At 36.1% G+C, this 26,523-nt stretch overlaps 8 protein-coding genes and 20 long non-coding RNA genes across 28 annotated transcripts, besides 2 other annotated features; 15 read left to right on the top strand and 13 right to left on the bottom strand.

Moving 5' to 3' along the window:
* Positions 1-187: 187 nt before the first annotated feature.
* Positions 188-536: an LONG TERMINAL REPEAT.
* On the bottom strand, positions 396-2,221 carry SPOM_SPNCRNA.7020. Its single transcript, NR_196361.1, has one exon. It is a non-coding gene; the product is annotated as a non-coding RNA (long non-coding RNA).
* On the top strand, positions 703-4,704 carry Tf2-12 (retrotransposable element/transposon Tf2-type; the record flags this gene model as incomplete). Its single annotated transcript, NM_001022946.1, has 1 exon — positions 703-4,704. The coding sequence occupies one exon, from the start codon at positions 703-705 to the stop codon at positions 4,702-4,704; it is 4,002 nt and encodes a 1,333-aa protein (NP_587955.1).
* A 50-nt stretch (positions 4,705-4,754) lies between these two features.
* Positions 4,755-5,103: an LONG TERMINAL REPEAT.
* SPOM_SPNCRNA.7019 lies at positions 4,952-7,889 on the bottom strand. Its single transcript, NR_196360.1, has one exon. It is a non-coding gene; the product is annotated as a non-coding RNA (long non-coding RNA).
* On the top strand, positions 6,066-8,047 carry dcr2 (phosphoprotein phosphatase). Its single transcript, NM_001022945.3, has one exon. It carries the CDS (start codon positions 6,267-6,269, stop codon positions 7,794-7,796), a length of 1,530 nt encoding a protein of 509 aa, NP_587954.1. The 5' UTR covers positions 6,066-6,266; the 3' UTR covers positions 7,797-8,047.
* tal1 (transaldolase) lies at positions 8,003-9,471 on the bottom strand. The gene is made up of 2 exons (NM_001355892.2): positions 9,427-9,471; positions 8,003-9,349 (listed from the first exon to the last, which is right to left on the bottom strand). The coding sequence occupies exon 2, from the start codon at positions 9,337-9,339 to the stop codon at positions 8,371-8,373; it is 969 nt and encodes a 322-aa protein (NP_001342725.1). The 5' UTR covers positions 9,340-9,349; positions 9,427-9,471; the 3' UTR covers positions 8,003-8,370.
* Positions 8,406-8,902, top strand: SPOM_SPNCRNA.7018. Its single transcript, NR_196359.1, has one exon. It is a non-coding gene; the product is annotated as a non-coding RNA (long non-coding RNA).
* On the top strand, positions 9,018-9,273 carry SPOM_SPNCRNA.7017. The gene has a single exon (NR_196358.1). It is a non-coding gene; the product is annotated as a non-coding RNA (long non-coding RNA).
* A 20-nt stretch (positions 9,472-9,491) lies between the features above and the next one.
* SPOM_SPNCRNA.1159 lies at positions 9,492-10,495 on the top strand. The gene has a single exon (NR_150013.1). It is a non-coding gene; the product is annotated as a non-coding RNA (long non-coding RNA).
* On the bottom strand, positions 9,727-11,443 carry SPOM_SPNCRNA.7016. The gene has a single exon (NR_196357.1). It is a non-coding gene; the product is annotated as a non-coding RNA (long non-coding RNA).
* Positions 10,874-12,562, top strand: SPOM_SPCC1020.07 (pseudouridine-5'-phosphatase). The gene is made up of 4 exons (NM_001022943.3): positions 10,874-11,144; positions 11,316-11,358; positions 11,424-11,486; positions 11,544-12,562. The coding sequence occupies exons 1-4, from the start codon at positions 11,112-11,114 to the stop codon at positions 12,113-12,115; spliced, it is 711 nt and encodes a 236-aa protein (NP_587952.1). The 5' UTR covers positions 10,874-11,111; the 3' UTR covers positions 12,116-12,562.
* A 30-nt stretch (positions 12,563-12,592) lies between these two features.
* SPOM_SPNCRNA.7015 lies at positions 12,593-13,366 on the bottom strand. Its single transcript, NR_196356.1, has one exon. It is a non-coding gene; the product is annotated as a non-coding RNA (long non-coding RNA).
* Positions 12,734-15,048, top strand: tyw1 (wybutosine biosynthesis protein Tyw1). The gene has a single exon (NM_001022942.3). It carries the CDS (start codon positions 12,785-12,787, stop codon positions 14,849-14,851), a length of 2,067 nt encoding a protein of 688 aa, NP_587951.1. The 5' UTR covers positions 12,734-12,784; the 3' UTR covers positions 14,852-15,048.
* Positions 13,470-13,844, bottom strand: SPOM_SPNCRNA.7014. Its single transcript, NR_196355.1, has one exon. It is a non-coding gene; the product is annotated as a non-coding RNA (long non-coding RNA).
* SPOM_SPNCRNA.7013 lies at positions 13,969-14,860 on the bottom strand. Its single transcript, NR_196354.1, has one exon. It is a non-coding gene; the product is annotated as a non-coding RNA (long non-coding RNA).
* A 245-nt stretch (positions 15,049-15,293) lies between the features above and the next one.
* gnr1 (heterotrimeric G protein beta subunit Gnr1) lies at positions 15,294-16,901 on the top strand. The gene has a single exon (NM_001022941.3). It carries the CDS (start codon positions 15,468-15,470, stop codon positions 16,665-16,667), a length of 1,200 nt encoding a protein of 399 aa, NP_587950.1. The 5' UTR covers positions 15,294-15,467; the 3' UTR covers positions 16,668-16,901.
* Positions 15,356-17,281, bottom strand: SPOM_SPNCRNA.1158. Its single transcript, NR_150012.1, has one exon. It is a non-coding gene; the product is annotated as a non-coding RNA (long non-coding RNA).
* Positions 16,987-17,245, top strand: SPOM_SPNCRNA.7012. Its single transcript, NR_196353.1, has one exon. It is a non-coding gene; the product is annotated as a non-coding RNA (long non-coding RNA).
* Positions 17,215-19,170, bottom strand: SPOM_SPNCRNA.1157. The gene has a single exon (NR_150011.1). It is a non-coding gene; the product is annotated as a non-coding RNA (long non-coding RNA).
* On the top strand, positions 17,549-18,828 carry SPOM_SPNCRNA.7011. The gene has a single exon (NR_196352.1). It is a non-coding gene; the product is annotated as a non-coding RNA (long non-coding RNA).
* A 51-nt stretch (positions 19,171-19,221) lies between the features above and the next one.
* Positions 19,222-20,234, top strand: SPOM_SPNCRNA.1156. The gene has a single exon (NR_150010.1). It is a non-coding gene; the product is annotated as a non-coding RNA, possible alternative UTR (long non-coding RNA).
* On the top strand, positions 20,213-24,469 carry oca2 (serine/threonine protein kinase Oca2). Its single transcript, NM_001022940.3, has one exon. It carries the CDS (start codon positions 21,984-21,986, stop codon positions 23,934-23,936), a length of 1,953 nt encoding a protein of 650 aa, NP_587949.1. The 5' UTR covers positions 20,213-21,983; the 3' UTR covers positions 23,937-24,469.
* Positions 23,342-23,613, bottom strand: SPOM_SPNCRNA.7010. The gene has a single exon (NR_196351.1). It is a non-coding gene; the product is annotated as a non-coding RNA (long non-coding RNA).
* On the bottom strand, positions 23,884-24,211 carry SPOM_SPNCRNA.7009. The gene has a single exon (NR_196350.1). It is a non-coding gene; the product is annotated as a non-coding RNA (long non-coding RNA).
* Positions 24,354-25,495, bottom strand: emc6. Its single transcript, NM_001022939.4, has 3 exons — positions 25,413-25,495; positions 25,076-25,331; positions 24,354-24,986 (listed from the first exon to the last, which is right to left on the bottom strand). Exons 1-3 carry the CDS (start codon positions 25,470-25,472, stop codon positions 24,976-24,978), a joined length of 327 nt encoding a protein of 108 aa, NP_587948.2. The 5' UTR covers positions 25,473-25,495; the 3' UTR covers positions 24,354-24,975.
* SPOM_SPNCRNA.7008 lies at positions 24,519-24,720 on the top strand. The gene has a single exon (NR_196349.1). It is a non-coding gene; the product is annotated as a non-coding RNA (long non-coding RNA).
* SPOM_SPNCRNA.7007 lies at positions 25,049-25,618 on the top strand. Its single transcript, NR_196348.1, has one exon. It is a non-coding gene; the product is annotated as a non-coding RNA (long non-coding RNA).
* A 40-nt stretch (positions 25,619-25,658) lies between these two features.
* SPOM_SPNCRNA.7006 lies at positions 25,659-26,216 on the top strand. The gene has a single exon (NR_196347.1). It is a non-coding gene; the product is annotated as a non-coding RNA (long non-coding RNA).
* Positions 25,813-26,118, bottom strand: SPOM_SPNCRNA.473. Its single transcript, NR_150857.1, has one exon. It is a non-coding gene; the product is annotated as a non-coding RNA (long non-coding RNA).
* Positions 26,217-26,523: the final 307 nt, after the last annotated feature.

Raw genomic sequence — 26,523 nt, 5'->3', positions numbered from 1 at the left:
ATTGACTGATTGAGAGTCTATTTGTTACTATTACTTTATCATCTCTCTATAAGCATGTCTGTTACCTTTGCTACTTTGTAGAAATTAACTACTAGCTATTGTACCACGTCTCAGGTTAAACTTGTCGCATCCCAACGCATCGTTAATGAGTTCATCAAACGTGTAAACCCTCTTAAAAGGAACTTAATGTCAGCAATACTACACTACGCTATAATACACTACGTTGAGTATCACTATATGTCACATGTTCTAATTATATATCGTACCATGTATGATACGATATGGAGATTGATCTTAATGATAATCTATTAAGATCAATATTATCTGAATACTATAAATAGAGCTACTGCTGAACCTCGTTCCTCAGTTCAGTTATGAGCTATATTAGTGATAGGTAACATTATAACCCAGTTAATACAATACCTATACTCAGTTGCTACTTATACAACCTGTGTATCGTAATATAATAGATCACAAGGAAAACTCACCGCAGTTCTACGTATCCTTAAATCAGATACCAAACTGCGTAGCTTACAATAACTGAACTCTTGTGATCTACAATTAACTCCTTTTAGGAAAAAGGAATTATTGAATAAATATATATCATAAATATATATATTTCTCTCCTTCTGGGTTCAAAGGAGAAGGAACTTTGGAAGGACTGTTATCCCTTTTGAAATCTCCCAAAGGGAAACATATACAATGTCCTACGCAAATTATCGTTATATGAAAGCAAGAGCAAAACGATGGAGACCAGAGAATTTGGATGGAATTCAAACATCAGACGAACATTTAATAAACCTTTTTGCAAAAATATTATCGAAGCATGTACCAGAGATAGGGAAATTCGATCCAAATAAGGATGTTGAAAGTTACATTTCAAAACTTGATCAACACTTTACTGAATACCCTTCATTATTCCCAAATGAGCATACTAAAAGACAGTATACATTGAATCACCTAGAAGAATTAGAGCAACAATTCGCTGAACGCATGTTTTCTGAGAATGGAAGTCTTACATGGCAAGAATTACTCAGACAAACAGGGAAAGTACAAGGATCCAACAAAGGTGATCGTTTAACTAAAACATTTGAAGGTTTTAGAAATCAATTGGACAAAGTTCAATTTATAAGGAAACTCATGTCAAAAGCAAATGTTGATGATTTCCATACTCGCTTGTTTATATTATGGATGCTGCCATATTCCTTAAGGAAATTAAAGGAAAGAAATTACTGGAAATCAGAAATCAGTGAAATTTATGACTTTTTAGAGGACAAAAGAACAGCCTCGTATGGTAAAACTCACAAGCGTTTTCAACCGCAAAATAAAAATCTAGGAAAAGAGTCCCTTTCAAAGAAAAATAACACCACTAATAGCAGAAACCTGAGGAAGACAAATGTTTCGAGAATAGAATACTCATCTAACAAATTCCTAAATCATACTAGGAAACGTTACGAAATGGTATTACAAGCTGAACTTCCAGACTTCAAGTGCTCAATACCCTGTCTAATCGATACGGGCGCTCAAGCAAATATTATAACAGAAGAAACTGTTCGAGCACATAAACTGCCTACCAGACCCTGGTCAAAAAGTGTGATATATGGTGGAGTTTATCCAAATAAGATTAATCGCAAAACAATAAAACTTAACATAAGTCTAAATGGAATATCAATCAAAACAGAATTCTTGGTTGTAAAGAAATTTTCGCATCCAGCTGCTATCTCCTTCACAACATTATATGACAATAACATTGAAATATCTAGCAGTAAACACACGCTCTCTCAAATGAACAAAGTTTCAAATATTGTCAAGGAACCTGAGTTACCAGATATCTATAAAGAATTCAAAGACATTACTGCAGAAACCAATACGGAAAAGCTACCAAAGCCAATAAAAGGGTTAGAATTTGAAGTTGAACTAACTCAAGAAAACTACAGATTACCTATCAGAAATTACCCGCTACCACCGGGAAAAATGCAAGCTATGAATGATGAAATTAATCAAGGATTAAAAAGTGGAATTATACGAGAATCTAAAGCCATTAACGCCTGTCCAGTAATGTTCGTTCCGAAAAAGGAAGGCACCTTGAGAATGGTGGTTGACTACAAACCTTTAAATAAGTATGTCAAACCCAATATATATCCGTTACCACTTATTGAACAATTACTTGCTAAAATACAAGGTTCTACAATTTTTACTAAACTTGACCTCAAAAGTGCCTATCACTTGATACGAGTAAGAAAAGGAGATGAACATAAACTTGCTTTTCGCTGTCCTCGTGGAGTTTTTGAATATCTAGTAATGCCTTATGGCATATCTACAGCTCCAGCACATTTTCAATACTTTATCAATACAATACTTGGTGAAGCCAAAGAATCACATGTAGTATGTTATATGGATGATATTTTAATTCATTCAAAATCGGAATCTGAACATGTAAAACATGTTAAAGACGTTCTACAGAAATTGAAAAATGCGAACTTAATTATCAATCAAGCAAAATGTGAATTTCACCAATCACAAGTAAAATTTATAGGGTATCACATTTCGGAAAAAGGATTTACGCCTTGTCAAGAAAATATAGACAAAGTCTTACAATGGAAGCAACCTAAGAATCGTAAAGAATTACGACAATTTCTAGGTTCTGTCAATTATCTTAGGAAATTCATTCCAAAGACATCACAATTAACACATCCACTCAATAATCTTTTGAAAAAGGATGTACGCTGGAAATGGACACCAACACAAACCCAAGCGATAGAAAACATTAAACAATGTTTAGTTTCTCCTCCGGTGCTACGACACTTTGATTTCAGTAAAAAGATTCTACTGGAAACTGATGCTTCAGATGTCGCTGTAGGAGCCGTATTGTCTCAAAAACATGATGATGATAAATACTATCCTGTTGGATACTATTCAGCAAAGATGTCTAAAGCACAATTAAATTATAGCGTATCGGACAAAGAAATGCTTGCAATCATTAAGTCTCTCAAACATTGGAGACACTATTTAGAATCCACTATCGAACCTTTCAAAATTTTAACAGACCATCGAAACTTAATTGGTCGCATTACTAACGAATCCGAGCCTGAAAACAAACGTTTAGCTCGTTGGCAATTATTTTTACAAGACTTCAACTTTGAAATTAACTACAGACCTGGATCAGCAAATCACATAGCTGATGCCTTATCCAGAATTGTTGACGAAACAGAACCAATTCCAAAAGATTCAGAAGACAATAGTATCAACTTTGTTAATCAAATCTCGATAACCGATGATTTTAAAAACCAAGTGGTTACAGAATATACGAATGATACAAAATTGTTGAATTTACTAAACAATGAAGACAAACGAGTGGAAGAGAATATCCAACTCAAAGATGGCTTACTAATTAACAGTAAAGACCAAATCTTATTACCTAATGATACTCAGCTGACTAGGACAATTATTAAAAAGTATCATGAAGAAGGTAAATTGATTCATCCAGGCATTGAACTTCTTACAAACATTATATTACGTAGATTTACGTGGAAAGGAATAAGAAAACAAATACAAGAATATGTACAGAACTGCCATACATGTCAAATAAACAAATCTAGGAATCATAAACCTTATGGACCTTTACAACCAATTCCCCCATCAGAAAGACCTTGGGAATCTTTATCAATGGATTTTATTACAGCTTTACCAGAATCATCTGGTTATAATGCACTTTTCGTGGTAGTTGACCGATTTTCAAAAATGGCAATCTTAGTACCTTGTACGAAATCCATTACAGCAGAGCAAACAGCTCGAATGTTTGATCAACGAGTTATTGCTTATTTCGGCAATCCAAAAGAAATCATTGCAGATAATGATCATATTTTTACTTCCCAAACGTGGAAAGATTTCGCACATAAATATAATTTCGTTATGAAATTTTCGTTACCATACAGACCACAAACTGATGGACAAACTGAGCGTACAAACCAAACTGTGGAGAAATTACTAAGATGTGTATGTAGCACACATCCAAATACATGGGTAGATCATATATCCCTAGTGCAACAATCTTACAACAATGCGATACATTCAGCAACTCAAATGACACCTTTTGAGATAGTACATCGCTATTCACCAGCTTTATCACCTTTAGAGTTACCTAGCTTTAGTGACAAAACTGACGAAAACTCTCAGGAAACGATCCAAGTATTTCAAACAGTTAAAGAACACTTGAATACAAACAACATAAAGATGAAAAAGTATTTCGATATGAAAATACAAGAAATTGAAGAATTTCAACCTGGAGACCTAGTTATGGTCAAAAGAACGAAAACAGGTTTTCTTCATAAATCCAATAAATTAGCACCTAGTTTTGCAGGACCGTTCTATGTGTTACAGAAGTCGGGTCCAAACAACTATGAATTGGATCTTCCAGATTCAATCAAGCACATGTTTTCATCTACTTTTCATGTTTCTCACCTAGAAAAGTATCGACATAATTCAGAACTCAATTACGCTACCATTGATGAGTCTGATATTGGAACAATTCTTCATATCCTAGAACATAAAAACAGAGAACAAGTACTCTACTTAAATGTCAAGTACATTTCGAATCTAAATCCGAGTACTATTATGTCAGGATGGACTACATTAGCTACAGCGCTACAAGCGGACAAAGCAATTGTCAATGATTATATTAAAAACAATAATCTAAATATCTGAGAACATATGACTTATCCTCAGATTTACATAGAAAATCTTGGGGAGGGCAATGTCAGCAATACTACACTACGCTATAATACACTACGTTGAGTATCACTATATGTCACATGTTCTAATTATATATCGTACCATGTATGATACGATATGGAGATTGATCTTAATGATAATCTATTAAGATCAATATTATCTGAATACTATAAATAGAGCTACTGCTGAACCTCGTTCCTCAGTTCAGTTATGAGCTATATTAGTGATAGGTAACATTATAACCCAGTTAATACAATACCTATACTCAGTTGCTACTTATACAACCTGTGTATCGTAATATAATAGATCACAAGGAAAACTCACCGCAGTTCTACGTATCCTTAAATCAGATACCAAACTGCGTAGCTTACACTTAATGAGTTTTCAAAAAAATATGCAAAACCAAAATAATGAGGAAAACATCATGTGAGATTAGTTAAACGAAGAATGAGTCTCAGCTTGGAAATTTGTTAATTATCAAGCTTCAAGGTATTCTGCTTGAACTTTGAGTTGAAGAATAAATGGGTTCTTTATTTTGAAAGAGTTTGCGTTATGATAATTACTCTTTGGTTCGGCTTAGTGGTTCGGCACAATAATTATGCCGGAAAAAAACAAGATCCGCAAAACCCTCTATATATATCGACTTGCTGGCAGCTTAAAACTTTTCAGATCAGGTAAGAAACTAACGCAATAGTACCCTTACACAGTTATACAACTATTGACACATGTTTCATGGGCCACAACATGTGAAATGTCGGCCAAATTAAGCTTGAATTAAGCGAGATTTATAGTACCTTGAAATATTCGTTTTCATTTGCGAGTTTTCTCGTACCACTACAGTATGAAGCAGAATTTCTCAGAAAATAATACTTAACAAAAAGTTAGAGCTTAAAATATAATCCAAAATGGTTGTTAAGATTTTGAGAGCTGCCGTACCTCTCATATAAACACTCACCGCTAGAAATTAAAAAATAAGTGAGATGAAAATATTAATGTCAATGAGTATCTGAGAGCTTATCCATGCAATTTTCTTCTTCCGAAATGCCATCTAGCTTTAACGTTTGTTTTCACTCACAAGAAAAGTCGCTATAATGCTGAATTTTAATAGACATTCAGAATAACTGAGAACCTGCTAAACTACGTTAAGCTCATCTCTTCACATACCGAGCTCTTTCCAACTTCAAGTATTATGATAAGCAAGTTTCTTGAAAGCGATTCTTAAGTGAGTATTCTGCACTACGCTAGGCATAGATAACGGATTCGTTCTTGTGCTCCGCATTCGAATCTTAATTTGAAAAGCCTTCTTCTACCATGTAAACATTACCGTAATATCCACATAATCCTTTTGCTTTCATGAATTCAGTCAATTCTACAGGTTTTTCATAAAAACTTTTAATTTGAAGCACATTTGTTATATAAATATTGCTTTTCTTTGTCAAATATTTGATCCGTAAAAGAAAAAGTTCTCGCGGGACGTTTTTCGGTTAAAAATACATTCCTACAATTACTAATCTCGTGTTCAAAGACTAAGCAAAATGATGCTACCAAAGAGAAACATTATTCATTTCCTTCGTAAAAGGGCAATCTTCATAGTTGCGGCTTTCATAGCATTATTGACTGTTGATTATTCGCTCAACACCATTGAAATCACTGACTCAAAGTCGGGACCCTTCTCACTGAACACTCCAATCGAAGATATAAGGCTGGTCGAGTGCTTTTCCTTTTCTCCCTTTTGTCGTCCCGTTTTGGAATTTTGGAAATGGGCCCGTACTAGTCGGAATCTGTACCGTTCCCGAATTCCTTGGAAGCGTGCCTACCTTTACGTGAAACGACCAGCACTGTATATTCCTGGGGAGACTGTCTTAGTTGAACAGGTATATGTTGATCGACAGCTGGAAAAGCGTAACAAGCACGGTATTCAAATTCGTTATGGAACGGATGGTGATATTTGCGAATTTAATACATTGTTGGGTGAGGATGTTGTTGAATTACGAGAGGGTTGGTCTGCTGTTCTAAATGACTTTATTTATTTAGGACAGCCGGTCCTATTGACGCAAAGACCTTGTGAAACTCCTCCGACGCCATCTATTGAAGCGCTTAAGAGAAAGGAGCTTTCATCCGTAACCCTTACTTATGATGACGAAGAAAAAAAGACAATTAAGATTCTTCAGCTTTCTGATTTGCACTATTCAAATTCTGACAGACCGTGTCGCGATCCTTATCCGTATGAGACTGCAGAGGATTGTATGGCCGATGCAAAAACTACTGCTTTCGTGAATGAATTATTACAGTTAGAGGAACCGGACTTTGTCCTTTTGACTGGGGACTTAATTAACGGCGACACGTCACGCGACGCTAGAAGCTCTTTGATGAAAGCGGTGTCCCCTTTTGTTGATTACAACGTCCCATTTGCTGTAAATTTCGGAAATCACGATGATTTGGGAGATTTATCGAGGGAAGAGCTTGCCAAAATTTTGAGTCAGATTCCTGGTAGTATGGGTTTGATTGGAAATGTCTCTGGTGTTGGTAACTTTGTTTTACATAGTCCCCGAAAGTTTGCCATTTACGTTTTAGATACAAAGGGAGATACTTCAAATCGAAGATTATGCCCTGGATACGATGCTATTACCGAGGATCAACTGGAGTGGCTTTCTAGTAAAGTTGCGGATTTCAAGTACGAGCCCATTCAAATGGCTGTATTGCATATCCCTCTGAAGGAGTTTTGCGAGACTGAAGACCTTGTTGGTGCATTTCGAGAGCCCTGTTCTTATTCCATTTGTGATCCAAATACTGCGAAAGCTTTGAAAAGTTTACGTATTCCTCTTGCTATTGCAGGACATGACCATGTAAATGATTTCTGTGGAATCCATCCAGATTATAACACATACTTTTGCTTTGCTGGAGGTGCTGGGTTTGGCGGATATGGAGGACATGGTGGCTACGTTCGTCGTGCAAGGGTTTTTGAGTTGGACCCGGTTGAGCGCGCAGTTCGTACTTGGAAACGCTTGGAATGGCCTCCTGAAGACCGTAAGTTGATGCTGGACGTACAAACTATTTTAGTTTAAACAATCACTCCTCTCATTATATAACTTATTTCACAGCAGGATATAATTTTCTTTTTCTTCTATCTTTACGATATTTTTATTTTCTATTCAATCTTCATCCCAATTTTATGGGATCCTTCTTTTCAAAGTGAATTTCTTATGTTACGGAAGTAATATACTAATTAATATTAACGAAATTTTTACGCTCTTCCAATTACATACTTAAATAGTTTTGAAATGTGTTTGCTAATAATTAATTCCACATTCTACCATTTGCAGTTGAGATCCATCATATATTTTATTCCAAAATACAAGTAAATATGTCCATCCACATACGCAATACATATATACAAAATATATATATTCATTTATATAACAATCGTCAAACCTAAAGGCTTAGTCACACTTATAGCTCGCAAGTACGATTTATTTTTTGTGTTTTGTTAAAAAAGACTGCCATAACATCCTTAAAATCATAATCTGGAAACCTCAACATACGGAATGCTAGCAGTAAAAAGGGTAAAAAAAAGTAAGCTAAAAAACTCCTAACAAAATGAAAGAAATCGGTATACCTAACTGGTTGCAGCTAAAATATTTAGGCCTCAAGCTTAGCCTTCAAGATGGTACGAAGAGTATCAGCATCCTTGGCAAAGGCAGCGATACCAGTGGACAACTTGACTACAGCCATTTCGTCGTTGTTAAAGTCGAAACGGAACTTGGGCTCATCAGTAAGGTAGGAAACCTTCTCCAAATTGAGGCTGGAAGCCTTGGAGGCATCAAGCTTCTTGGGGACAGCGTCGGTGCTGTTGTTGAGCTGCTCAAGAAGGGCGGGGGAGATGGTCAAAAAGTCAACACCAGCGAGTTCCTTGATCTCACCGACGTTACGGAAAGAAGCACCCATGACAATGGTCTTGTAACCGAATTTTTTGTAGTAGTTGAAGATGTTAGAGACACTGACGACACCGGGGTCTTCTTGAGCGGTATAGTCACGGTTATTCTTAGCCTTGTAGAAATCGAGAATACGACCGACGAAAGGAGAAATCAAGGTAACGTTAGCCTCGGCGCAAGCAACAGCTTGGACAAAAGAGAACAAGAGAGTCAAGTTGCAGTGGATGCCCTCTTCCTCGAGTTGCTTAGCAGCTTGGATACCCTCATAGGTGGAGGCAATCTTGATGAGAACACGCTCACGACCAATGCCCTCGGCTTCGTACAACTTGATGAGGTGACGAGCCTTCTCGATAGTAGTTTGGGTGTCAAAAGAGTAACGAGCATCAACTTCGGTGGAGACACGGCCAGGGACGATAGCGAGGATCTTGGTACCGAATTCGATCAAAAGACGATCAAAAGCAATCTCAATTTGAGAGTTGATGGAACCACCCTTTGCCTTGGCATAGTCAACAGCAGCGTCGACGAGAGCAGCATATTGGGGCTTCTTAGAAGCGGCCAAGATGAGAGAAGGGTTTGTGGTGGCATCTTGGGGTTTGTATTTGGCGATCGATTCAAAATCTCCAGTATCGGAGACGACAACAGTGCCAGTGGCCTTTAATTGTTCCAATGAAGACATTTTGATAAAACTACCTCAAAAACTCGTTAGTAAATACTTTTTCCAGACAAATAACTTCGTTTTTCCTAAAAAACACTACAAACATACCTTTTCTGAGTTTCTTGGTGTTCCTAAGGATATAGGTTCTGGTTAAGTTGTGTGTAGCGTGGAAACTTCCACTTAAGCATTTTAGGTACGTCAGCCAAAGTTTCTTTGAATTTGCGGAGAACTTAGCAATGTTTGTCTAGATTTAATTGATTGCTTAAGCAGATGAAAAACTTTCGATTTTACTATAAAATTTCAGAAGAAAAAAATGGAAGCTGCAGACTGTGCTCAATGCATTCTTCACCATCGAAAGTATAGGAAAAGTCGAAAAAATTTATGAAAAAGAAAAATTTTAAAAAATGGTCGAAATCAGATTGTTTTTTTGTTCCAAATTGAAATATATAATGTCAGTAATCTAAGAAAAATAATGCGCTGGTCGCAAGCGGGATCCCGAACAAGATATTGAAGAGATTGACATGACTGGGCTGATTGCAAGTAGTGCCTTAAGGTATGTATTAATGCTAGAACGTTACAAGTATAGTATTGGAAATATTTTGTTAATTGGCACATTTCTTTTGTTTGGTTTGAGCGACATGACAGCAGCAAGTTGCTGCATCGGACATGATCGATGTTCGCACAAGTGTTAAATAGTTGGACCTAAAATTGAATACATATCCATGGAAAACTCTTAAATTGGTAAAAGCATCTGATACTCTTTGGATAGGTATACTCTTCTACCTACACTCTTGTCGATTCGAATTGCCTCTTACAGTAATACAAATGAGATTAGCTTCTAAGGTATCTACAGTCTTCAGAAATGGTCAAGTTCGTAATTAAAAAGGCTTGGTTTTAACCTGTTTATGGACATTGTCTATATAATCGTCAGCGAAATCTTCAAGCATAGTGTGAGATACACCTGTATACCCATAGTTGACGAGCAGATAATCGTAAGGCCTTTTATTTGACTTTCATTACTTATTATTACTTTAATCACTTTTTAAGTAATTTTCTTCAAAATAAACCACCGATATCTCACTCGACATTTAAAAAGAGCTATCTGTATATCCACCTGATGACATTCCATAGTCATCGAGTACAGCTTTGTAGTTTTTCAATAAGACACCCATTCCCGTATCAATTTTACTTTCAAACCACCTTCTGTAACATGTTTCCGGTCAAGTTCAAAGTCACACGTGAATGAATTGTTTGTAGACAAATAAACATCCATAAACTGAGCTTGTCGTGTAATAGGAAGAGAGTCGAGTAAATTCAATGTCATTGCACTTTATAAACTTTCTTCTATTTTTTTCTAGTTTCTTTTTATCTTACCATAACATTATCATTTAGATGAATCAAGTTCAATCCCTGACTCAACAAATTCGCCAACTTTACCTCTCTTTACACTCATTATTTTCAAGCAATTCTATTTGCAAGTCCAAAAGCTTTCCTAATGCCACAAATATTCTATTTCTCACCTTTGCCTAAACAATGGCTCGTCTTGCAACTTGTCAACTCCACGTTTGACTACTTCTAGCAGAATTTATTAAGGACGACTGTGATTGTCTAAACTTGAATTATTTGATAAGTTATCGTATATTCATCTCATTCCCATTGCTGCTTTCGTCCGTATACTGATCGAAATTGGTTTCATTCTGTTACGAATAGTATATATCCTTTCAACAATATCTTTCTTCATCGTAGAAAAACAAAGACATTCTTTTTATTAAAACCCTTACTTTACTTTAAAGATGATTCCTGAGGCGTGTCTTTTCGATATGGACGTACGTACATAGTAAAATAATATGGATCATTTACGGCGTCCATGATCAACAAATACAATATTTATTATCGTTTATTTGTTTTTCATTCTACTTAAAAGTGCTTAGCCTGATGATTCCTTAAAGCATACTACTTGAAAAGCGATAAAGTGTCCTTCTATCTAACGAATACAGGGCTTGTTGGTCGATACAGAGTCAATCTACACAAAAAGCACTAGTAAGTTTTACTCTTCCTTTTCCCTTTCTGTTCAAAGGTATTGGTTAGGCTAACGGTGCGTCTAGATATCATTTTAAAGCGCTATAACAAAGGCCCCTTCTCCATGGAAGTCAAGGCTAAGATGATGGGTAAGTGGCTTTGAGCTGTTGTTGTTTTTTTCAACCTTCTAATCATTCATGCTTTAGGCCGAACTTCAAAGGAGGCCAGCAGAATCTTTTTGGATTGGTCGGGTATTGATTTGACCTGCGAAGAATACATAGCATTACAACGTGAAACTCAAGCTGAACTATGGAGGCATACAAAGCCTTTACCTGGCGTTATGAATTTGTTAAGTAAGTTGAAATCACTAAACATTCCTATAGCACTAGCCACTTCCAGTGACACACACAACTTTGAAAAGAAGTCCGCTCATTTGAGTCATTTGTTTGATCATTTTGATGGAAACATTATCACTGGAGATGACCCTCGATTACCCGTCGGTAGAGGCAAACCTCACCCAGATATTTGGTTCATCGCTTTGAAGATGATCAACGACAAGCGCAAGGCTCAAGGCCAGGCAGAAATCCTGCCAGAGAACTGCTTGGTTTTTGAAGATTCCATTACAGGAGTTCAATCAGGCCGGGCGGCAGGCATGAAAGTTGTGTGGGTTCCTGATGTCAATATTCTTCCCTTTTTTTCTCTTTCTCCAGAACAAGCTGCGGACAAGCATATAACAAAGGTGCTAAGCTTGGAGAATTTCGATGTTACAAAGGTATAGTTGAATTGGTTTCTTTCTCTTACTTTCTTCATTTATCGCTTTTGCTTTATATCTTTTTTTTTGCTCTTTATTTAAGACGCAGCATGCTAGCTGCATTATTTACTTTTTATTCTTCGTTTTACTGATATATTCCCATGTCGTAAAATCTTTAAAAATGAACTCTCATCAAACATTCCAAATCTTTTTTGAATACTTTTCACAAATAACAATCATTACAAAGCCCTCATCCTTGATTCTTTCTTCAATCGTTTGAAAGTGTCTCATCTCCAAGTATCATTTTCACTACGTCTAACACTAGCTATCTAGCAATTTTTCTAAATGTTACTACACATGAGGTATTTTAAGAGATATTGCTTTTCTTATAGTTTGATTTTCAAGAATGTTGACTTTTACAAAAAGTACCTTTTTGGCCAGCACTCCATCATTTAGATGAAAGCACTTATATATTAATAAGGTAAAATTAATCATAAAATAAACAAATAAGTAAAAATTTTAAATTAATTTAAAAGTTCATCCTTCATTTTAGTACTCTCTAGCTGGACTTAGTTCTGTTGGCGCTTATTGGTGAAATTTGCCTGTGTCTTTTCCATATGCCACACCTCAAAGAATCCTTTTTCCAACCACCAAGGATACTATTTCTTTGCTAAATTCCAGTGGTAAATCATTGCCATGGGGTATTCTTTGGGGTACATCGGGGAGCATTGGGAAGAATACCGGGCTGTATTGTACATAGTCTTGCTGCTGCCTGTACTGATCCATTTTCTGATTCGACGAAAAACCCAATTGTCCAATTCAGATAAATCAAGCGAGAAAAAAGATGAGGTAAAGAAACAGAGAGAAGTTAAAAGGTTTAAGCGGGTTGGCAAAAGGGGAAAGATCGGTTCGCCATCCTCTTCCATTCGTAAACAAAATGATACTATTGATTGGAAAAACTCTCCTCTTTGTGTCTTTTATTCGACTTTAGGAGGTACTGCTGAACGTTATGCCAAACAGGTTCATGAAGAATTAAGCAGCTTGCTTCAAAGAGATGATATCCAATTATTGAATTTGGATTATGTAGACCTTTCTGAGTATTTCGTTTCTTGTCCAGAAAATGCCATCTACCTCGTTGTGCTTCCTTCTTATGAAATTGAATCTAGCATCGATTATTACCTGTCAAGTTTGCAAGAGTCGTTTTCTGACTTTCGTGTTCCTAAAGATCCTTTGCATGGTCTATCGGGCTATGCCGTTTTTGGATTGGGTGATATGGAAAATTATCCTGGAGACAAATTTTGCTATCAGGCCATCCAAGCCGATAAATGGATCAAAAAACTTGGGGCTCGTAGGCTTGCTCCCTTGGGCGTGGTAAACACACAATTGGCACCTACTGCTCAAATTGACGCTTTATTACAGTGGACAAGGTCTGTAGCAGAATGCTTGAAAAACGGTACGCTTTTGAAAATCGGAAACACGGATTCACTTAGTTCGGATGTTATGGATGTTGAGGATATGGGTTCCATGATGGCCAAGGCAAAGGCAGAAGCAGCCTTGCCAGTGGGTACTAAAGAGATGGTTTCGACAGAGTCTCCTACGTATAAAGCCCTTACAAAGCAGGGATACAGCGTAGTTGGCTCACATAGTGGTGTAAAGATTTGCAGATGGACAAAGTCTGCTATGCGTGGCCGAGGCTTTTGCTATAAGTATAGTTTCTATGGAATTCGAAGTCATCTATGTATGGAAGCTACCCCAAGTTTAGCCTGTGCTAATAAATGTACTTTTTGTTGGAGACATGGTACGAATCCCGTAGGAACCTCTTGGCGCTGGAAGGTTGATCCTCCAGAAATGATACTTCAGGGTATATTGAAGGCTCATTATGCCAAGTTAAAATTAATGAAAGGTGTACCTGGTGTTCTACCCGACAGATATGAAGAAGCGTCTCGTGTTCGTCACTGTGCTTTGTCCTTGGTTGGAGAGCCTATATTTTATCCATACATAAACGAATTTGTGTCCATGCTTCATGAAAGAGAGATTTCATCGTTCTTAGTAACAAATGCCCAGCATCCTGAAGCATTAAGAAATATGGGTATGGTCACTCAACTCTACGTTTCTGTTGATGCCAGTACTAAGCAGAGTCTCAAATCAGTAGACCGACCATTATTCAAGGATTTTTGGGAGCGAATGCTAACGTGTTTGGAGATTTTACGTGAAAAGCGGCAGCGTACTGTTTACCGAATGACCTTGGTGAAGGGATTCAACATGGAGCAAATTAAAGAGTATACTGAACTGATTCGTCTTGGTGTGCCTTGTTTCATCGAAGTTAAGGGGGTTACTTATAGTGGTAATTCGGATCAATCACCGTTGACTATGAAGAATGTGCCTTATTATGAAGAGGTAATTGACTTTGTTAAAAAATTGATTGAGTATATTGATATTCATTTACAAGACCTTGGCGTCCGCTATGAAATTGCTGCAGAACATGCACACAGCTGCAGTATTTTAGTTGCTCAAACTGCGTTCAAAAAAGATGGCCATTGGCATACTCACATTGATTATCCAAAGTTTTTCGAATTAATACGGACAAAGAAAGACTTTGGTCCATTCGATTATATGGCATCCACGCCCGATTTTGCCATGTTTGGGAACGGTGGATTCAGTCCAGAGGATACAAGATTTCACAGGAAGAAAAAGACACAAACATCTAAACCAATTTCTGCAACCATTTCAGAAACTGCTACAATTTCGGAAGCCGCTGCGTAAGCCAACTTTTGTAGTAAATAGCTGAAGAAAAAAAAGAGTGACACACTCTAAAGTTTATGAACTGTTGAGCAGTTTTTGTACGCGTCTGCACTCATTGATAAAAAAAAATTAAGATTTTGGCATAGGTTATTTTCGTTAATTCATTAATATATTTTTTGATTTATCAATACAAAAAAACGATGAAGGCTTATTTGCTTAATTTCGTTCATATATTTATAGTTTCAATGGGCGTAAAGTAATAAAAATGTTGACGATATTGTACTCAATTGTTTTTTTAGTTAGACAAGTATATCGCAACCTGTCTCTATTTTTATTTATATAGTAACCTGAGTCGTAACTTTTAATTTTCTTTTTTTTTTATGATTGAGAAACAAAGAATACATTCTTTCTGTTTTAGGACTCGTGGAAATGTCTTGGAGTAATTCGAGCATACTGAGATTACAACTACTACATATGATTACAATTCGTTTTTTAAAGAAGGACTATTCGTTTTCAACCCTTATGACCAGATAGAAAGAAATCCATATATATATTATATATTTAAAAAATTAAAGTTGACATTGTGAAGAGCCATAATCCATACATGGTTAATAAAGTAGGTTAACTTGAGGAAGGAATGGATAATTGTGTAAACTCCTTTGAGGATCAGAAGGATGACTTGGTGCATAAGAAGAAAAGTCAAAATTTCGGCTATGTATGCGGAAGTATTAATTTAGGAACAAATGTGATTGCTCAAAGTCCAACAAAGCCATTGAATTTTTTTCATTCGTCAAGATGGTCGCCGGATGGATCGACTATACTTTCGTTAACAGAGGATCAATGTCTTAACTGTTGGAATGTGCCGTTTTCCGATTTATCCAAAAAGGCTGATGGACCATTGAACTTTTCAAAACATCTGTCGTATAAATATCAATCACCGGAAACAGTTTACAGTTACAGTTGGTATTCGAGAATGAAACTTGACGATCCTTCCAGTAACCTTTTTGCAGTGTCTAGTAGGGATCAACCTATCAAGTTGATCAATTTTACTACAGGAAAGAACAAGGCTTCATATCACATGATAGATCACCAAGAGAGATATCAAGGATCGCATTGTTTACAGTTTACCAACGATGGGGAGTATTTGATTGCGGGTGATAAAAACTGTCTCCATCATTTTAATATAAGAACGGGATGTAAAGAACCTGTCATGACAACGGTAACCCATGGATATAAAGTCCCTCTTTGGGAATTTAGTCTTAAGGGTATACAGTCATGCTTTTCCTTGAATCCGATGGATTCGAAAACATTGGCAGTGGGAACGTATTCAAATCGAGTTGGGATTTATAATGATTGCGGACGTCGCCCTTGTCAGCTAGAGTTTTCGATTGAAAGAGGAAACGGAGTGACACATCTACAATGGTGTGAGGATGGAGAAAAGTTATATGTTGGAAGCAGATGCAGTGATAAGATTGAAGTTTGGGATATACGGTATGTGCGCGACATGGTATATGCTCTTGAAGGGCATCGTGGCGATACGAACCAAAGGATTCTTTTCGACACTGATAAAAAGGATGAAATTTTGGCAGGTGGGACGGATGGAAGTATTCGTAGATGGAGAAACAAGGATCTTGTGGAAGAAACGCATGTGACGGGAAATTACGATTTGACGGTAAACACAGTACAAGCGAACCCTATAAACATGCAGATAAAGTGTGTATGTTATGGAAATAGAATTTACAAGTATGAGAAGGATGAAAGTGAAGAAGAGGATGAAAGTAAAGAGAAGGATCTTTGGACAGGAACGGTTTCGGCTTTACAGGTTTGGATGGATTGAAAAAGCAAAATTTGGAATGAATGAATACTTGAAAAAATAAAAAATGGTGAGCTTGAAGGAAGAACTTTATGAGGATGATTTGATTATTAATAGAAAAACATTAGAAAACCGGTTCTAAATTGGTGTATTGGTGAATGGGTGTTTTTTTCGCAATCAGGAGGAGTCCTCAGACATGTTGAGGGGTTTCATTATTTAGATTATGATAAATTAAAAAATAAAAGAGATGAATTTTATGCAAATAGTTGATTATAAGAGCGCAACAATCTTTGTATTAATAAAACTACACATTCGCTTATTAAATAACCTTAAACTCGGTTATACATGGATTTCCAAGTGTCGCAAGTAGAGGAGAAATGGAGAAAATGGAAAGCAAAGAATGGATGAAAATTGTAAATCAGCAGTTTCGAACTTTTCAAAAATTTGTTAAAAATATTAATTTTTCAATTTAATTGAATTTTGTTTTACAAGGTGGATACTATGGAGGAAAAAACAAGATATGTATGGAAAAGGTAGCGATCGCAAAGGAAAAAAAATATTAGAAAAGGAAATGGAATGAAATTAATTGAACGAAATGAAAAGGACATGAAAATAAACAGAAGTATAGAACAAGAAAAAAAAAATTTTTTTTTAAAATAACATAAGGATGGAAGTGATCCGGAGTGAATAAATAGAGGGAAATGAAAAAAATAAATAAATAAAAAATAAATAATAAAATAAAAAATATTTATATACACATACATATAGATTGGAAAAAGATGAAAGAAAAAAAATGAACCAACCAATCTATCAATAAGTAAATCAATTAATCAATAAATATATAAAAATAAAAATTCTAAAACCAAGAAAAAAAAAAGAAAAAGAAAAAAGATTGAAATCTTATAAACAAATCCTTCTACGCTGCATACAAACACGTTACCACAGTCTGGAGTACTGTTGGAGAGTGAACCGAGACAGCCGCGGGGCGGTCCTTCGGCGAAACCAACGAGACGTTAAATATTTGCGATAATATTGTATAGTGCAAGTATGATAAAGACCGGTAACAAAAGTATAGCGGAAATTGAAAACCAAGTGCAAAATCTTCCAACGAGCAAAAGGTGTTACCCAAGCACGTCAGATGCATCAACCGAAGCAAAAATGTTTAAACGCAGATGAAAAGCTTATTGGAAGAAAAGTAAATTTAAGGCCAACGATTGGAGGAAGGAAAAAGTTTGATGGGGCAGATCCATTATGTTACACCTTGACTTTGTCGGCAATCAAGTCAAGTCAAGTGCCGAGGGCGCGCCAAGGTGGGTAAAGAAAGAGACAAGAGCAATACCGTGACGATCGGAAAAACCATTACCGAGAAATAAGGAAGGCCGGTAAATGGAATGAAACGTGGAGCGGCCAAAGGAAGAGAGAGAGAGAGAGTAGGAAAGAGTGAGCGAAGAAGGTGTCTGTCTGTAATAAGAGGAAGAAAAAGATGAGATGAAAGATGGATAGAGAGAGAATTGTAAGACATTGATAGAAACATTGATGGATTGGAAAAGAAAAAGAAGAAAAATCAAAAAGATGTTGGCAATTGTTTTGAATTCTAGTCAAAGAGTGAATGTTATATGTTTTTATGCTTAAAAAACAAAAAAACCATTCGAATGTAAGAAATGGTTTGAAGCAATATAGCCAGCGAATAAAAAATAAAAAATAAAAAATAAAAGGAAAAACCGTTCGATTCAAAGCAAAGTACAAACAAAGCCACAAAAGGATCTTACTAATAACGAATGCTACAAAAAACTAGACCAACTAACTAAACAAGTAGCAAAGGGATATAAAGAGGTACAGCGAAGTCACTGAAAAGATGAAGATAACGAGATATACAGATGTCATTAAAAGAGTGGTATAACGAAATATAGTGATATCACAAACCCACAGAATTTTAGGGCTGGTAAGAAAAGTAAAGAGAAGAAAAACAAAACAAAAGAATAAAAAAAACAAAAAAACAAACAAAAGGAAAGGCTGATGTGCATATAGTCTCAAAAGTCAATCGAGTTTAGTTTTACTTTTTCATGAGCATCTAGCATTTGCTCTTGTTTTGTGTTCGGCCGTCTGACTGTTTGGATGAGGAAGAAGAAAATTTTGTAGGGCGGCCGTGAAAGAAAAGGAAACAAAGGAAAAATTAAAAGAAAATAAATAAAATCGAATTAAATTAAATTAAATTAAATTAAATTAAACGAAATAAAATAAAATAAAATAATAATAAAAATAAAAATAAAATAAAATTGTAATTGTAATTGTAATTGCATTTGCTTTTGCTTTTGCTCTAGAAATGCTCCAATGTCTTTCCCTCGTACTAGTGTCATTGTCAGGATGCTGGATGGGCGAGATGACAAACGAGGAATAGTGTGTGCAATAAACAGGAGAGAGAAAGGCAAGTGAGAAGCAACAAGAGTTGAATCAAACTGAATTGAATTGAACCAAATTATTATTCTTCTTATAATCAAATTATTATTCCTCTTTAATCAAATCACTATTCCTCTTTAATCAAATCACTATTCCTCTTTAATTAAATTCCCATTCCTCTTGCTTACTGCCGCTCTTTTTTTCCCCCTCCCCTTGTTTAGATTTGGGTTGCTGAAATTTTCTTTTCTTTTTTTCATCCTCCTCCTCCTCCTCCTCCTTACTTTATTTTGTGTTTAACTTTTTTTCCCTTCTTTCCTTCAACTTTAATAAACCCGATCATTCCTTCCGATTGATCCTCTGCCAAATTTCCACCAAACGGTCGGATCCAAATTCAATGGAAAAGGAAGCGACTGGCGGTCGCACGAAGCAATGACCATGGCAGATGGATGAAATGATAACATCAACGGAATTAATTTCCTGACAAATGATGATACAAAGTATTGAATGAAACATGTCAATCATCATTTACTTATCTACATTTCCCACACTCTAGTGAATTTCATACTTTAGCTAATTTCAACACTTTAGCTCTAGCTACTCTTCCACCTCTTTAATTTTTTCTTTAGCTCTCTCCATCTCTCTATCTCTTATAACAATCTCTTTTTTTATACGTTATTCATCTTTAACCTCTCCCTTTCATCCCATCTCAATTCCTCCTTCGACTCTCAATCGCCCCCCATCTACCTTCTTTCGCTCTCCTTCTCCCCAACGAGGTCGCGTTCCTCTTCGCTATTCCCCTCTACTCCCCTCTCTCGCCCCACACACCGCCTGTCTCGCTCACTCAACTCCCTTTCGCCCTCCCCCACGTCATCCCCCCTGCTTGCTAGCGTTTAGCCTTTCGTTCTTCCTCTCAGCGTTTAGCGCGGTGCAACGGATTGTGGAGTCGCTCGCCGGAGGTAACACGTTGTAGCCGAACTAAAAGTGACATCATACTTCGGCACTTGCATGGGTGGGATTCCCGGAGATCGTGTGGATTTGCTAGCTCCTCCATCCAATGCGACTCGGCAGTTGATGTAGAGCGGCCATTCGAGATTACATGGGAGATGCTGTAGTAGACTGCGTGTTTCGTATACATATATTATATACACCTGCCGTGCACCGCAATACTTTTTGCCTTTTCCCATCCACTTTTTTTCATAGTATTGTTGAGAGCCACATTGATTGATTCCTTTTTATCAAGGAATTGAACCTGTTTCTCGTCGTCTTTTTTTTTTTTTTTTAAACTAGCAAATAAAAAAATTCATTGTAAGATTTGAATTATACTAAAAAGCTCTACTTCACTCCCCCGTCAGTCATAGTCCAACAACTTTGACTCAACAAAGCAAAAGCAAAAGCAAATCAAACCATACGATACGATACGAAAAACGAAAGTTTTTTTTGTCCATTGCATTGCTTTGATTCCCTTTGGTCTATCTGCCTTTGATTTCTTTTCTGGGTAAAACAGGAATTGAAAGAATTTTGAGAAAGTAAACGAAAAAATAAAGATTGAATAAAGCATAAAGATCTTATTTCCCATCAAAACATTGTTGTTATTGTTGTGATTTCTTCTGAAAAACAACAAATCAATTTCCAACTTTTCTATTCATTTACGCTTTTTTCCAATTCCCTTAATTTTCCATCCATCCATCCATCCTCATTGAGTCGAATTCTTTCTACTCAATTTGCCATTCGTCCCTTCACCCTTCCTATTCCACTCCCTTCTTTCCGGCTTCTTCCGTTTCGTTATTTGGTGTGATCGGTATCCCGAAAGTGAGTGAGTGAGTGAATTGTGTGATTCTCTTTCCCCCTTGGTATTCTTCCTTCAATCAACATTCTTTCGAATTCCCTTTTTGGGTTGATTTGTTCTTTGTTGTTGTTTTTTTTGTTTTGTTTTGTTTTTACGTACGTTCTATTTTCTATGAATACATAGAATTTCCTGTTTCGTAATCTCAATTCATTTCTCATTTTTCATACTTTATTTGAACCCAAGGTTTTCACACTTTTTCTTTATCTTCTCTTTTTTTTTATTTCCTTTGTGTGCTTTTCTTAAAGCCTCTTTTTTTTCCTCTTTGTGTGTCGTGATCGATCGGATCGTCTCGTCGGCTCACTTTACCTTGAATTTCTCCCTTTGGAAAATATCTACTGATATACCTATAAAAAGGTTCCCCATTCCCAATTAATTCCAGTATTGTTTTTTTTCCCTCTTCCTTATTTCCTTTTTTTTTTGTTCTTGAAATCTCTCATTCCTTTGTCGTTGCGCCAAAGAATTTTCCATAAACAATAACCAATTCGTTGTTGTCAGCGCTCGATTTCCCATCAAAAAAAAGTTATCTTCTTAGGAAATACTTATTTCTTTTCTCTCTTCAACCCTTTTCTTACTTGGAATTTATTTATTTATATATTTATTTATTCATTCTTCCCTTGTCATCCGTTGTTTTAAAAAAAACTCGCTTGACATTTCCTCAATTTCCCATCTCGTCTGACAGTATCTCCGTTACAAACTAATATCTGTCAAAAATCTTTGATTTTTCTCTACTTTCTCTTTGACGTGTTTGTTTATTTCTTGTGTTCCCATTCACTCCGTCTTGAGATTGCCTCTTTGAATCGTACTTTCTTACGCAATTGTTTTGTGTCGTACTTGAAAACTTGTATTGTTAAATAGTTTAACAACTACATTCCTTTGAGTTCATTCAAGTTTCTCTTTTGTATTTTCCTTGTTGTATTCTGAAGTTTTCTGTCTTTTTTCTTCCCTGTTTTTTACCTTTTTACCAAACCTTCCACTTGTTGTTTGGTTCATTGTAAAACACTTTTTTCTCTAATCTTACCGGTGGTTTGCTCTTCAGTGAACTAGAATATTTCTTTTGTTTCTTTATTTTACAATTGCACATGATTGCCGTTACGAACATGTCTGTCACCCCTCCCAATGTACAGTTTAACCTTAATGGGGATAGCGATCATAAATCAGACAATTCCAGTTCCTCACTGGAAAATAAACTTGACACTGAATTAAAAATAACGAGTCCTCCTCGTAACCCTCCTCAGCGTTTGCATCCTGTCGACTTTTCTGAGCACGCTGATACGGACGATGATATGAATCATCCTCTTCCCAGAGTTCAATCCCCCGTCCATATAAAGAATCACATTGACCCTAAACTTGCCGAGGATCGTTATCGTTCATCTGCTGCACGTCACTTCGAACCTATTTCCATTCCCCCTTCCGCTATCACCTCTGAGGATGAAGATGATTATCATGGCTCTGCTAATTCTTCTACCGTCCTTCCCCCTCGTACTGAAAATGCTTTACATGCTGCTAGTCCTAAACCTTCAGGTTCGACTGGTTACACCTCTCCTGCTCTTTCACAAAACAGCGGCAGTGGTGGTGAAGGCGAATCTGATGAAGGCTCTTTTAACACTCAGCATCATCGCTCCCCCATTTTTCAGGCATACCCTTCTTCAGAAGACCTTGTCGGCGATCCCAACGATCCTTATCGACGCACCCGCCGTGCTCCTATTAAGACAAATCCACATGATATCCCTTCACAGTTCATTTTCAGAAAGTTGGGTCTTCATCATGGAAAGCATGGTCATCATGGACACTCTGGTAGTTTATCGTTGAAATCTCTTGTTCCTAATCATCATGACAAGCATGATAAGCATGACAAGCACGAAAAACATCATAGTTCTTTAGATCTTCGTCGCTTTTTCAAATCCCATCAAAAGACAGACAAGGAGAAAAAGCCATCTGTTTCCAAGTCAAAATCTTCCGCTAACCTCCAAGATGATCATTTCGGTCTTTTCAAAAAATACGGAAAATTTGGAAGAATGCTTGGCTCTGGTGCAGGCGGTTCTGTCCGTATTATGAAGCGATCTTCTGATGGTAAAATTTTCGCCGTCAAAGAATTCCGTGCAAGAAGGCCTACTGAAACCGAGCGTGAATATGCCAGAAAGGTTACTGCTGAGTTTTGTATTGGTAGTGCTTTGCACCATACCAATATTATTGAGACCCTTGATATTGTTGAGGAAAATAAAAAATTCTATGAAGTTATGGAATATGCTCCATACGATATGTTTTCCATCGTAATGAGTGGTAAGATGACAATGCCTGAAGTTTATTGTTGTTTCAAACAACTTCTCTCAGGTGTTGCCTATTTACATTCGATGGGTTTGGCGCATCGAGACTTGAAACTCGATAATTTGGTTGTGGATAGTAATTGCTTTGTTAAAATCATTGATTTTGGTAGCGCTGTCGTTTTCAAATACCCCTTTGAAGCCGATATCGTTGAGGCCACTGGTGTTGTCGGTTCGGATCCATACCTTGCACCAGAAACCTTGGTCCGGAAACTATATGATCCTCGTGCAGTGGATATCTGGTCCTCCGCCATTATTTTCTGTTGTATGGCTCTTCGCCGCTTTCCTTGGAAATATCCCAAGCTTTCAGACAATTCTTTCCGTTTGTTTTGTATGAAACAGCCTTCAAATGATGCTGAGTCTCCCAGTGATATACTTGCTGACATAAAAAAACAGCGCTTAGTCGAGCAAGGATGCGAACCTATTAGAAAAACCGATGAATCACATAGTCCAAACTCTAAAACTGATAACTCTTCAACTCATAAACAAGAGTTGTATGGACCCTGGAGACTTTTGCGCCTACTACCAAGAGAAACTCGTGCTGTTATAGCTCATATGTTGGAGTTGGATCCTGTTAAGCGTTACGACATTCACAGGGTCTTTGCAGACAATTGGATTAATGATATTTCGATGTGCCATATGGAAAATGGTAAAGTTATTCATTCTCCAACACATGTCCATAATTTGGTGGCTTCAGAAGAGTCACCTGCTCCACCTGCAAAGCATTAAAAACTTATATTGTCTTTCCCACGTTTGTTTACAAAGTCGCCTTGGATATTGGTGATCTGTTAAACGATACCAAAAAATGAATAATGTGGTGGCTTGTTAATGAGCTAATCTCTTAATCGTTGACGGTGTAACTTAGTTTTCTTTTCAGACTTTTTTTATGTTAAAAAATACTTTATTCTTTGATTATTAGGGACATTTCAATTTCTTACTATAATCTCCTCTATTTAATAGTCAGTCCCTTTTTTATCAGCTCAACTTTATGATTGTTGGTGATTTTTTTTTTCTTTCTTTGGTTATTATATTATTATTATTGTCTTTGTGAGGTTAGCTTGTTTATGAGTTATTTATATGGTAAATAGGGGAAATCTACTGTGGTAGATTAAAAATATCTCTACAATTTTGAAAATAAATGTAAAATTGTCGCATCTTTGAATTTGGTTTTCATTTTTTAGTAAGTTTAGATAATACAATACAATTCATTAGTCTCAAAATTTTCAAAGATCGTGTTTGAATATGATATTTTGTCCTTTTCAACCGTTGTCAAAGTTGTTGCAAATATTGAATATATGCAGTGTTTACTTCAACTGTATAATAATGGTAAAACACGTGTTCAAAAAATAAATGCCTAGGCATCCATGTGCCCTGAAGCAGCTAGTTTTTAAGCACTAGAGACAATTTCTTAAAGAAGTAGAACATATCTCATGCAAAGTTTTCGAAATCAAATTTAAGGAAGACGACATGAATACAACGGAATGTGTGTGCTATGTTCTAGCATCGCTGACAGGACAAATATATTTTAAACAAATATCCTATTTTCTATAGGAAAAGTAAAGAAATGTAAAAAAACAGTTAGATTTGTGTTTTATTAGGAAATACAAAATATTTATAGGATGGGTTCACGAACAAAAGGAAGAGATCCACTTTTTTCTCAAACAATAGATCTTAATGAGGTATATGTGTTATTAACGAAAGGGCTGAACAAGAATAAGGAGGGTTCATCTTGGATTAATTGCCAAATGCATAAATCAAATTAAACACATTACTCATAAACTAATGACTTAGTTAGCGTGTAATTGTTTCAATGCGAGATCTGACTATTCAAACAAAATAAAATAGCAACGATCGAGCAAGTTTCTTACCATATACTAAACTGTAGAACAATGTCCAAGTTAAAACATAAGAAGGTGCGCCATCTAATATTTTAGCGATCCAAAACTTATATCCGGGCTGGTAATACTTAGTTAAGTTACCACGCATTTTCAATGCAAAGAGTAGAAAGGAGACGAAGAAGTAACCGAGTACATACAGAGCAAGCCCTTCATATGAAGTTAAACCCAAAATACCAGCTGCGCACCCGAAAAAACTAGAAGTCAAGTTTCGAACAAAAGAAACGACCTTTGGATTCATTAGCACTCAATTATAAAATCCTTAAAAAAACTAGTACCAAGAAAATCTAGCTCTGCAATCATTTCTTACCTGTTCATTATATGCAACATTTTCTACAACAATTGGAGCGACGCCTTTATCCCTTTCCATATTAGCTTATGAACAATTCTGATGTTTAGTTGAGTTCACCGCTTGTAGAATTATAACCAAAAAATGATGGATAACGCATCTTTATACTGCGGTATTAACTACATAAGGACTTAGTAGGAACGTAATTTTTTCGCAGCTTGACGTATCCTTAAAAGCATTTTGCAAACTGCGTAATTGCCAATCTTTCATGTAAAGCTACAAGCGATATGGATATGGGAAAAAGCATTACTTTTTGCTTGGGCTGAATGTTGGCTAGTTTGGAGGGTGAAATAGTTTATTCAATACAATTGAGTACTTTATTTTTTTCCATTTGATTTTTTTGAACAGAAATGGGCTAATTACTAGGATATTGGGAAATCGCATTGTTTAAAAGAGGTTCTCGTTTTACATCAAGGTCGATTTTTCATATTTATTTGTTTTAGAAAAAAGTATCATCTTATATTTCCTGTATTACTGGTTTTCTAATTCTAAAACTTGAAAATGGTGGATGAAACGTTACATACTAGATTGTTTACAGTATACCGAAAGGATTAGAGACTCGTGAACATTCGTAAAAGCGACATGCTTATACTTCCAAGAGAACGAAAAGCGAATTTCATTTCTTATTTACAATAGAATAGTTATTCTCATCATTCAGTCACGATCACTTTTTTCTTTACCAAAAATTGTATACCTAAATAGCACAGTATAATCCACCGCAAATTAACGTATCGTTAATATGTTTATGATCAAATACTATGTATTTGCATACCAACGCTGCGATACATTAAATAAAAACAAGCAGAAATATGAGAATTCAATAATAAAGGAAACATTTAATAATTCCAAAAGCGAATTGCTAATTTTTTAATTACTTTATTTTACAATATCCTATAGCACATCAATGAAATCAAGGTTTTCAGTCAAGGTTGGAGTGATGTTGAGAGTAGTAAGTGTAAATACTAAAACCCATTGCGAATACTTAGTGGATAATATCTGTTTCTTTTTTACCAAAGTCTCTCTCTTTGTATAGCTTATCAAGTTATATGTTTGGCGCAATTCATTTGTTTAA

This window comes from Schizosaccharomyces pombe (assembly GCF_000002945.2).
Source record: "Schizosaccharomyces pombe strain 972h- genome assembly, chromosome: III".
In the NCBI taxonomy this organism is placed as follows: domain Eukaryota; kingdom Fungi; phylum Ascomycota; class Schizosaccharomycetes; order Schizosaccharomycetales; family Schizosaccharomycetaceae; genus Schizosaccharomyces; species Schizosaccharomyces pombe.
This window is presented reverse-complemented; position numbering and strand designations above follow the sequence as displayed.